The sequence below is a fragment of the Anoplophora glabripennis genome, unplaced genomic scaffold, assembly GCF_000390285.2.
Source record: "Anoplophora glabripennis isolate ALB-LARVAE unplaced genomic scaffold, Agla_2.0 scaffold55, whole genome shotgun sequence".
Lineage (NCBI taxonomy): Eukaryota > Metazoa > Arthropoda > Insecta > Coleoptera > Cerambycidae > Anoplophora > Anoplophora glabripennis.
In genome coordinates this window covers 887816-900031 of record NW_019416774.1, presented here as the reverse complement: position 1 = coordinate 900031, position 12216 = coordinate 887816, and the positions used below count along the sequence as shown (strand labels likewise).

Here is a 12216-nt window from a genome sequence, read left to right as displayed (position 1 = left end):
AAATATATGCATTAATTGAACAATTCCAATTAATTTCTCCCGAGTGTATACCATAAAGTACAAAGTCAAACAATTTAACTTTGACTAAGAACTTTAATATGAAATACAATATTCTTGCCGAGAAGTAATACCAATTAAGAAGTAGATCTAAACAATACTTGATAGAAAGTAAAGTTAAAGAAGACGGAGAATTTCAAAACTGTTTTCAATAAGTTTGTATAACAGTCATGAATATTATGTCCCAGAAATCAAATTTATACCGATTATTGAAGAATTGTTCTGGTCTGTCAGTAACAAATAATACATATAATAAAAGAAATGTCACAAAATTAATCTTGTTATATCAATTTAAGTAGTAGGTACATGTACCATACCTGAATATAATAAATAGATAATATATTTTTAAGAAAAAATAATAAATTTTATATTTGCTTATATCACTTGACTAAATCAATCAATCAGTATTTATTTCATGAAAACAGTGATTGCCTAGCTAGTACTCATATAAAAATCTTTTATGATTTTTTTTAAATAAAAACGCAAATGTCACATATGTTTGATATTATTTTATTTTTCAATACAAAATTCACATAATTCGCCACCAAGCAAGCTTCTGACACTTTGGAAATGAACGTAATTATTCCAGATTTAAATAAATGTATTTATATATTTATACAAACACTGACAAATGACAACTTAACTAAGTAAAATACCAGATTAGACTACCTGTATATGTTTCTACTACCTACCCCCAGAATTACAAAACAATATAGCTATATCCATCAAAAGTGGACGGATAAAAGTGTGCTATGTCTGTCAACAATATTCTACCACGTCATTGTTATAAAATTTCCCCTTTTTGCTTTTGAAAACCATATATTGATCCCTACACACAAATTAAAAGATTCGCCAAAATGTAAACTTGGAATGCCCGGGTGACATCTGCTTGATGCAACTTTTCGCATCAAATCCAACCTATACAACAACACGAAAATCACTGCGATCGGACTACCCCTTTGTTACACTTTGAGAATTTATGCCCAACTTCATTTAATGTTAAAAATAAAAATATTGGACCAATATACTTAAATGGCAATGCGAGTTTGAAATAATTAATAAAATTCTATATTTTTGTTTAAAAATAATAATGAATGATTACGTATGTAAACTTTATTTACCTGTATTTTTTCCTGTAAATTTAGATTATCTTATTGTTAGATTAATGTTGCATTTAGTGCTTTCAATCTGTTAATTCCAACATCAGATTTCTCTGTAATATACCGGATATAGAATTGTTATACACTGCAAACATTGCCTCCAGTTTTTCAATTTCAGTAAAATCTACAAGTTCCAAATTAGTTAAGAATCTTTCACAACTTTCCTTCACAAAATTCCGATCTATTTTTGAAGAAATTTTTTTTACATCGTAAAGTACGTGAAGACAATGTTCACGAACTTCGCCTTTGTAAATCATAAATTCTTCGAAAACATCATCTTCAATTTTGTGTTTCTTTGCATCTTCGAGTGAGAATTTAATCTTTCTATCACTTAATCGGAATTGATCCATTGTTACCACCAATCTATTACTTTTACCAGTAGACATCTCAGTAGCTCTCACATCTAATATACCGTCTTCGTCCAAATAAAAGTCTACAGAAAGTTTAACGTCTCCTGCACGTTTTTTAGGTAAGCCCATTACTGTAAATTCTCCGAGTTTATTATTGTAACTAATATTTTTTCTTTCACCTTCGTAAATACAGAAGACAATGCTATTCTGATGATTAGAACATGTTATGATTTCTTGAACCTTTCCAGAGGGTAAAGGAGAATTTCTGGGTATAAGAAAACACATCCGGTTTCCAAACACCTCAATACCGAGAGACATAGGAGTTACTTCTGTCACTTTGTATTTCTCTAACTCAACATGATCTCGTAGAAGAAGAGCAGCCTGAATACTTGCTCCAGCCGCTACAGCTTCGTCCGGATTTAAATCCGTCTTAATTTTATTAGGCCCAAAACAGGAAGCTAAGATATCTTTAATTTTCGGTATCCTAGTTGATCCTCCCACCAAAACAATTTCGCTTATGTCTGATTCTGACAAACCGGAATCCTCCAGAGACAACTTCAATACCTTTGTTATCCGTCTGAAAGTTGAATTGCATAATTTTTCGAATTTTGTACGTGTCATAGATATATGAACATCAGAATTTCCATCATATTTGTCCATTAAACATGTAAACTCTTCCTTAACTGATAAATTTTTCTTTAAATTAGCGCAAATATTTTGTAATTTTCGTTTAAATCTATCTGTTTTAAATGTTTCCCTGTCATTTTTACAAATCTTTTTATAAAAATGTGTAAACAAAATGTTATCAAAGTCCCTGCCACCAAGTAATGTGTCTCCGTATACAGATTTTACCTCAAATACATTATTTGTTACTTTTATCAAAGAAACGTCCAGTGTTCCTCCACCAAAGTCGAAGACCAATATGTTAGAATTAATTCTATGCTTGTCTGAAACGTAATGGATAGCAGCAGCTGTCGGTTCTGTTACTAACTTTAAGATACTTAGGCCCGCCAGTTCTGCTGCTTGTTTGGTAGCCTTTCTTTGAGCATTGCTGAAGTAGGCTGGCACCGAAATTACAGCCTTAGTCACATTTTCCCCTAAATAGTTACAGGCGGTCTTCTTGAGGTATTTTAAAACTTCTGCGCTCACCTCTTCGGGCTTCTTAATAATTTTTTTATTGGAAATTTCTATTTCGAAAGCTACTTGACCATCTGGTGCAGGAACCAGCGAAAAACATTTCTGCTTTGACTTAATATATTTTAAAACGAAGTCGTCATCGTACTGTCTTCCAATAAATCGTTTCGCATCTAAAATATCAAGTTGGAAGAAATTTCAAATGGGAAAATATTATCATTTGTTACCTAGAAGGCAGTTGCTCGGGCAATTAGGTGATGATTCATCAGCTATTCGGCCAACATAGACTTCCCCATTTTTAGGATCAAAATAAACAATAGATGGGGTAAGACGGTCTCCTTCTGTGTTTGCAATAAGTTCAGCTCTTTCATTTCTATAGACTGATACACAAGAAAAAGTTGTCCCAAGGTCAATTCCAATGGCTGGAGCGTTGGACATCTGAAATAAATTCATGGTATAATACCATGCCCAAAAGACTAATCTGTTAAAGACGTGGTATGTAAGGGGTGTATAGTCTGTCAAGTAAAATACTGCTGCTTTTGATGGATAAAGTCTTGGTAAGTTGTTGGTTTTGTGTTACTGGCCAAAATTCTCCACAGTACTTGGGTCCGAAAATCAATTTTTTCCTACTGATGTGTCCCATAATTAGTATGCAATACGACCAAAAATAAGATTATATTTTCCTACAAACAAGGGTCGAAAAATGCTTCCTAAGGGAGCTACTCCCCCATAAAAGGGACTTCAGGAGATCATATTTTTCAAAATATTTCCAAAACCAGTTAACGTATCATTGTGAATTTTGGTATGTTGGACATTCAATAAATGTTCTAACGAACTACATGAGAACAAACGTTTGTATACTTGAATTAATTTGACAGATTATTAAACTCAAATTTTTACTTTCACTTTACGGTGCTGTTTTGACATTAATCTAAACAAAAAATTAAAAAATGCAAAATTTTCATAATCGCGAGCTGGCAGACACTCATTTTGTGTATGGATTTTGTAATGGGAGAGCACTAGCGGCACAAAGGGAATTCGTTGAATCTACTGCTAAAGTATTGCACACTAATTATGGGACACCCAGTATAGCTGCCCGAGACAGTTCTGCTGATGATGGCTGCAAAGTAGTTTGATTAAATAGTAGCTTGTGGGAAATGTTCATTGAAAAAATTAATTGCATGACTTCTAAAAGTTGCTAATTAACATTTTTGACATGTGCCAAATACCAAAGTAATCGCATTTAGCCGTTGGCAACTGTAGTTTGTAGATGCAATAGTATCTCTAAATATCTGAATAATGAATTTTATGGTTCAAAAAATATAATTATTGTTACATTCATAGCCAGGGTGACTTAGGTTTTAATATGAGATTGTTTATTGTTGGAAATTGTTGCATTTAATTGAGAAATGTACGAATGCAGCCTACAAACTACTGTTGCCAAAGGCCAATGCGGCCAATTTGGTATTTGGCACATATCAAAAATGTTAATTAGCAACTTTTTAATCATCCGATTAATTTTTTCTATAAACAATTCACGAAAGTTACTGTTTAAATAGGAAATAATTGATTTTCGGGCCCAATTACTGTGGAGACTTTTGATTAGTAACAACAAACCAAATAACTTACCGCAATATAAGTCAATTTGACCGAGCCAACATTTTCATAAAGACCGTGCGGGGTTCTTTATCATATAGTGGGTTATAAACACCTAAGACCTTAGCGTTACATCAGAAGTAACTCAATAATGCATAAAATGTTACATGTTATAGTTGTCTAAAAAAACACACACACTCATCACTTTGGTGAATTCCATTTAGAATATACGTTTTTTGACTTTTTACACTAAGAATATTTTCATTATTTATTATTCCAGTTAATGATATAGGACGAATTTATAAGTTGAAACCACTATAAACCTTACCTTATAAAAAGCTACGCTTGTGTAAAAAGAAGTTTGAGAAAGAAAAGCTGACAGTAATGATTATTAATTTTTAGACAATTGTGAAGTCGCAAATAATACACAAAATAAAATGTATACATCATAAATAAAAATTTTCATATTATAAGGCAAAAAAAAATAAATCCGCATTATAGTAAATCACCACACTTTTATGGTTGCCAAAATTCATAGACGTAATTCTCGTTGTAATAAACAGGCAAAATATTTATTGGAAATTATCACATTTATTTGAAAAACTTTCTTTAAATATGTAATTTTTCTATTAATCATTTAATGGTAACTGATATGGTTAATCTATTGTCTGTACTAATAGATAAAGCATTGGATATTATCAAAAATAAATTAGAATATGATAACAATTTGACATGTAGACGAAATATTTGCAATTTGGTTTTTACCATTGAAGAATTAAATATTTTATTAGATATTATTAATAACAAGGAACCAACAATTAAATCTACTTTGGAAATGGAAAACAATAATATTATTCTTTCTAGATATTTTAATTTAAAAAAAATAGCAATTATTTACAAACAAGAGCTTATAGAAAACCAACTCACACTAACAGATATCTAAATTTTAATTCGAATAATCATATTAACATAATTAGGGTGTATTTATGTTGGTACGACAGAGCCAAATTGATTATGACAATTTTGTTGCAACAGTTTATAAGTGTATTGGAAGTAAAAGGAATCATACAAAGGGAAATTATATCTACAAAAAGAATTCCATATATTCCTGTATTATCGGAATAAGTAAGCAGGAATGAGGTAACAAATTCAACATTAGAATACATTTTCAGGCAACTAATACTAAAATTGCACTTATAGCATACCTTGTAAATGCAATAAATATTATGTTGGAGACACGAAATGTAAAAATTAGAGACGAACACAAAGATTACATTAACAAATGATAATTTGAAAATAAAGAATTTGCAAACATGCTTCGGAAAACGGTCACATAATTTAGTGCAGTTCGGCCAAAATTTTGGAGAAAGAAAACAATACCGTTAAAAGAAAATTAAAAATGGTCACAATTATTTGATTGGATGGTGAAAAATATGTTACAACTACTCTGTGAACATTTTGAAGTATGTTTTTTTATTGTGACTTTCGATTCAGCAAAATTATTTTCATAAAAATATCCCTTACTGACCTTTTTGCGCAACGATTTATCTCATAATTTTTTAAAATTTATTTGCAGGTGCAAAAATATCCAGTAAATAAAAAAAAATCATTATGCAAAGTTGCATTTTATAATGTAACAAATCTTGTGTAATAGTGGATATAATAATTATTAAATGAAGCCAACAAGAACGAGCGCTCCAACTTTTATTATTTACATTTGAGACCTCGATATGGTGGTATTATCATATCGTTTTACTATAAAAAAAAGTTTCGAGAAATTAAAACTGTTATATTTTCATTGCCCTACCATTAATTTTAATTATAAGAAAAATATCAATATAGTACAATAGTTTACCTTATTTGTTGAATATTTGCCTAGGTACATCTTCTATACAATGTAATATAATTTTTTCCCACAGAAAACAATCGTGTTGTGCAACAGAGAAACTAATGTATCAGTTTTACCACAGGTTGAACACTTATCGTAGCCTGGTATTCCCCGAATGATTCTTTAATATTTACTTCATAATAAAAATTCTTGTTATCTCTGTTAACTGCAATGTTGTTGACGTTTTTATTATCTTTTGATAAATAATAATAAAAGAAAGGATTAAATTTAACGAAATACGTCTAATTGATTTACAATCATCACCAAGTGTACTGAGCAAAACAGCGGGGTTATGGATATATGTATGTTATATATCACATGTAACATATAACTCAAGAATAATCCTTATAATAATATCGGTTCCTGGTATATTTTCATTTGTATCAGTCACTTACTCATTTAATGTCGAATTTTGCACTTTTAATCAAACAGTTTTGATTAAAAAAATAGCTACTACATTCATTTATTTATTTCATATAAATTCTTATATTTTCAATAGCAATTTAAACGTATTTTAGATATAGTTTTCTTGAAGCGCATTGGATGTATGTCCTTTTCACTTTGCAATCAAAGCCATGATGTGATGTGATGTGATTTAGTTTTTCTATGCAAAAATTGATGCATGGGAAACGAGTATGTTAAAATCAGTCAATAAATAAGGCAGTTATGGGGTGGCTAATTCTCATGTAGAATATATGAAATTATTTTGCCGTTTTTAAGATTTAATTAAATACAACACACGAAAACCAACAAATGAAAGTGGTGCAATTTCTTTATAAAATGTGAATAAAATAATCCGAAATACTTACAGACTCATGAGAGGTTGTATTTTTTGTAGAATAGCGTTTGAAAAGTAAATCTTCCTAAACACTCTCCCGTTTTATTTAAAAAAAGTTTCGTATAATAAAAGAAGAAAATAAAACGAAATAGGTCCATTTATTATATACATAACTTTTTCTAGGAAATCTCCGCCAGCTAAAGAAAATATATAATACGCTCCTTTATACTCCTACTAATGTTTAGATGCACTCTATATCACTTGATCGTTCTGCTTTCATTATTTGTTCTACGACGCATTTCTGGCCATTATAGAAAGGAACACACAAGATGGAATCGTACGGAAAGACAAAAGAAAAAGAGATAAATGGCAGGAAGTACGAGGAAACGGAAGGAAGTTAGTGACTGCCTGTCTGATCTTAGTAGCCACTTACTGGCTATAGCCCCCCGATACACACCCCATGTGAGAATTGCGAGATGTTACCGTTAATAAATAAATGGCCACTTATTTATTGGAAACCCTACTTTGCCGGACAGGTATATAAAATGAACTGTTAAATTCCTCAAAAGTCTACATGGAATCAACTAAGGTGAAACAAATTTTACAACTACAGGATTATAAATTAATACGGCTTATACGGAGGAAAGTATATTTGCAGCGTAAGTAAAACGGATTTTGTGCTTCTGGAAAACATACCATACATAGCCTTCATAATTGATTACACGCTAAGTAATTACTAAAACAATAAACTGTAAAAAACAATATGTGTGAGTGAACACAACAAAGGTACAGAGTGAATATTGAGCATTTTGATCAATTTACTGATTTGTGTAAATGTCTTCATTATTGACCTCATTCTATGGTTGTCGTGCGTAGCTTTTGTCTATTCTCATCATCCTCATTAGGTCATCTCGTGGCGTGGTGTATGGCGTGTAGTGCTGGGCAAGTGTCTGTTAATCCGGATATTTTGGTGAAGATTATGTTTAAATGCAGTGGTTTGATTACAATAATTAAAAACAATAATACTTAATAATAATCTCAATAGTAGATAAAATAAACGGGGAGTTAAATTGTTAAGTAAGTATAGGACTTACTTACACATCTGTAACTTACAATGTGGGTCTGGCATAGGTGTACAATATAGGTGGCTTAATATAGGTTATGGGCTATTGGGCGCTGAGCCCTTGGAAATTTTAATAGTACAAAATTACTCAATAATAGTTAAATTAAAATCATATTAGAGAAAAATTAAACTTTTAATAATTGGTTTTACATACTCAGAATAGACTCAAAAGTAACTCAAAAGTAAAAATTGATACACTATTGAGTAAAATTAAGTGAATTTGAGTGAAATTTTTTATACAGTGTAATTATAGTAAGAATTTGATATAAAACTCTATGAGGCCTACCAAACTTCACAATAAACTACATTCATTATGCGAAAGGTCAACGCACCCAATACTGTTTTATGAAAAACACGAGGTACGGCGAAAAGCTTACCTTGGAAAGTATTCATATTCTAAACTTATTTACCATAATAATTTAATGTATTACAATTTACAATTTAATTACGGAGGGTGGCGAAATTCATAGCTATGGTTGCATTAGAAAATATCGCCGTTAGGGCGATGCCGCCATTAAACCCAGCAATTGCAGAGGTTATATTTTGCGGCACCCTTACTACCACTTGATTAAATTTATAATAAGAGAACTCTATACAAATTTATAGACATCAATAAAATTTTCTAGTACATTTAAAATCTTATTTCCTCTGTATAGTGCAATCGAAAGACTTGTCTTTAATTAAAATTTTATCCCATTTTACGTTCTCAGAGTTTGAAAATGTGAAACAGGAAATTTAGAATACCGAGTGATTTTATTTGAAGGTAGGTAATGTTAAAAAAGATTTACAATTAGACCAGTCCAATAATCCTAGTCTACTAATCCTATTTCTAACATAAGGCAGTCAGCCTTGGTGGAGAATTGGTGGAGGTCATGAAACTGCACATCAATATCCTTAAAATTCCATTTGTTATTTTCGTTCAATATTGAATACCAGATAATATACAGCGTGATGATAAAGTTTGGAACTAAATTCTTAACTTCTATACTGAGTGATTTTTAAATAACGCCGAGACAGGTCGATTTTGTTCTCGGGAGGGGCATCTTTTAAGATGATTCAATTGTATATATGGTGACGAAGGATAGCTGGACGGCCAATAAATTTGTTTTTTCTTATGGAACACCCTATATATTTTCTCATATTCGGATAAAGCTTTCCCTTGCGAATACAGTAATATAGGTTTGACGGGTCCATGTCAAATAACAAGCGAGATATTGCGAGAAAATGACATTTATTTCAAAAAATTATTTAATGACATTTTTTTAAATAACCTCATAGAAAAAAATCCAGAGCAGTCAAGTCGGGGGAACGCGGGGGCCACTCAAGCGATCCTCTCCGCCCTATCCATCTTTCAGGAAATGTATCAAGATATTGCCGAACCTCTAAGCTAAAGTGAGATGGAGCTCCATCTCGTTGAAACCAAATATTTTCATGGGGTGTATGGCCATCTGCAGCGTTGCGGAAGAGAACTGCTACAGCCGGCACCAACTCAAAACGCAGAAAGTATAAATAGCTAGCAGCAGTGAGGTTTTCTTCAAAAATGTAAGGACCTAAAAGTCGCTTTCCTACCCATACATTTAATTTGCCTTTACGCTGACTGTGGAATTCTTGCGCCCAATGGGAATTGTCATTTGACCAATATGTACATGGCGATATACTGAACCATTTAAACAGAATATGGCCTCGTCAGAAAAAAATATGTTGCTTACAAAGTTTAGATTTTCATCACACCGTAACATTAATTGTTCACAAAAGTGCAACCGGCCGTCTGGGTCAGCCTCATTTAATTCGTGTATCAGCTGGACTTTATATCCATGATACTTTTCTGTACGAGGCAACTTTGCAGCATATGATTGGTCCACATTGTTGTTTAGGGCTAGTTGTCTTGTTGACTGATGGGGATTTTCTTCAGTTTCCAGCAATACATTTAACTTGATTCTTCAGCGATTTGGGTCGATCTTGTCGTGCCCTATCTCTTACACACCCAGTCTCTTGGCGACCAATTTACTCACCGTAGATTGTGCAATTGGTGGTGTGTCAGCAAGTGTTTGATTAAACAGCTCACATGCTTCCGCATGGGTTCGTAGCTTATCACCATATCCACCATGATTAAGATCTATCCTTTCACGTTCAGTTAAATGTCATTCTTTCTAAGCTCCTAAAAATTCAGTGATAAATAAGTTTATTAAGGTTATAATATTGTACTAATTTGAGAAAATGTCACGCTACAACAGTGGTGTTTTTGTTTCTAAGCAACGACCAAAAACCGAAATTTAATAATTTTTATAAGTGACAACAAAAAGAACCCTAATTTTTATTGCTAAACTTGCAAACTTTTTTTGTATTTTTTTCGTTAATTATTTGCATTTGTTTCGTTTCCAAATACAATTTTTTTTATGAAAAATGACATTAAATAATAATTAAAAAATAAATATCATTTTCTGGCAATATCTCGTTTGTTATTTGAGATGGATCCATCAAACCTTATATCACTATATTCGTAAGAGAAAGCTTTAACCGAATATGAAAAAATATATGGGGTGTTCCATAAGAAAAAACAAATTTATTGGCCGTCCTACTTTTCTGGATACAACTGAATCATCTTAAAAGATGCCCCTCCCGCGAACAAAATCGACCTATCTCTGTGTTTTTTTAAAAATTACTCGGTATAAAAGTTATGTTTTTTTGTTCCAAACTTTATCGTCTCGCTGTATATTAATTCAAATTAAAATACAACAGTGTAATAGGGATTGTAAAGAAAAATATGCATGTGAGATTAAATCATTTGTAGAAACTTCTCAGTAAATGATGATTTTGGGAAATGATGCCCATGGCACGTATCGTTATTGATCTTGCAAATGAGTGTAATTAACAAAAAAATAAAACAGGCGAAGTAATTTTTAAATGATATCCAGCCAACATACCACAAGAACGATAACTATATGTGATGACTTTTTTTATAATACTTTCTCAGATAAATCTTACGTTACTTATACCCTGTACTTGTGACTGTGTACCATGTACTTTATTTTAAATGTCTCAAATAAAATACCCTGTAGAATTGAACTTTAAGAAATGAAAATTCTTCATATCAACGAAAGATTTAATTTCAAAACAGAAAGTAGCCGTTACTACCAACGAAAACAGATATTAAAAAAGTATCACCTTCACGCCAAAAAGTTCAAACACGTTCAAAAACAATGTCAAAATGGAAGGAATACAACAACACGAGTTTCATAAAAAATATACGAACATATTCTTATGTCACAAACTGCTTGATAACTGTTGTATATTCCAGCAGACTTGTATATTTCCACGAAGCATTAAATTATACTTGTTGTGGAATGGAAAATATAATAAATAATTCTTTTATTCCGGATTAATTTCTAAGCTTCTTTCATTCTAGCCAAATTAACAAGTTTCCTTGGCGCATTCGGTAGCGATTTTTTAAATTGCTTCATAAAAGGAATTATAAAGGGACCTCCACCTTAAATTTTCAAATTATCTGGATCTCCATCCCTTAATTAACGATCGACCAGGACACGTGCAACCCATTTTAATTCAGGAACGAACCACGGAGTTATTTTTTAATCACCGAATTCTTTCATCCTATTTGCCTCGAAAATGTATTATAGATTTCATTTTCTTTCTAAATATTCCTTCGGCTTAACATCATTAAAAATTCTGCCATCTGAGAATTCATTGAAATGAATAGATTAATTAAAGAAATTACCATTTTAATTTTAAATGCAAGATATCGTTAAACACCAGTAGCTGACCACAAGTAAAAAAATAAATAAATAATGATGTTTAAGGCCACAAAAATGTACTTAATATTAAGAAAAACCTGTCAATGTAATCGTACAAATTACATATAACTTTTACCACTAGCGTCGTTAATTTTCCTTTTGCACCGAATTGAATGTAGTATGATAAATACAAGTGAAGTGAACAAACAACAATAACAATAAAAATGTACTATCCTAAATATCAAAATAAATATTGCAATTTGTTTTTAAGAATTTATTAAATAAAAAGTTTCGAAAATAATAAATGACTGTAAAAGTGGTAGTGTTAGTGATAATAAGCGACGGGATCAACTGGGTTTAAGAAAACCAGAATTGCAATTG

The 12216-nt window shown here is 31.4% G+C and overlaps 1 protein-coding gene across 1 annotated transcript; it reads right to left on the bottom strand.

Moving 5' to 3' along the window:
- Window positions 1-551: 551 nt before the first annotated feature.
- Window positions 552-6280, bottom strand: LOC108906071 (heat shock 70 kDa protein-like). The gene is made up of 3 exons (XM_018709223.1): window positions 6153-6280; window positions 2929-3139; window positions 552-2874 (listed from the first exon to the last, which is right to left on the bottom strand). Exons 1-3 carry the CDS (start codon window positions 6180-6182, stop codon window positions 1241-1243), a joined length of 1875 nt encoding a protein of 624 aa, XP_018564739.1. The 5' UTR covers window positions 6183-6280; the 3' UTR covers window positions 552-1240.
- Window positions 6281-12216: the final 5936 nt, after the last annotated feature.

Excerpts from the sequence above, each read along its gene's own strand:
- LOC108906071 (XM_018709223.1), bottom strand. The coding sequence starts at position 6,182 with ATGTACCTAGGCAAATATTCAACAAATAAG. Across the intron at positions 3,140-6,152 it reads GCAAATATTCAACAAATAAG|ATGTCCAACGCTCCAGCCAT; the intron begins GTAAACTATTGT and ends AATTTATTTCAG. Across the intron at positions 2,875-2,928 it reads CCCGAGCAACTGCCTTCTAG|ATGCGAAACGATTTATTGGA; the intron begins GTAACAAATGAT and ends TTGATATTTTAG.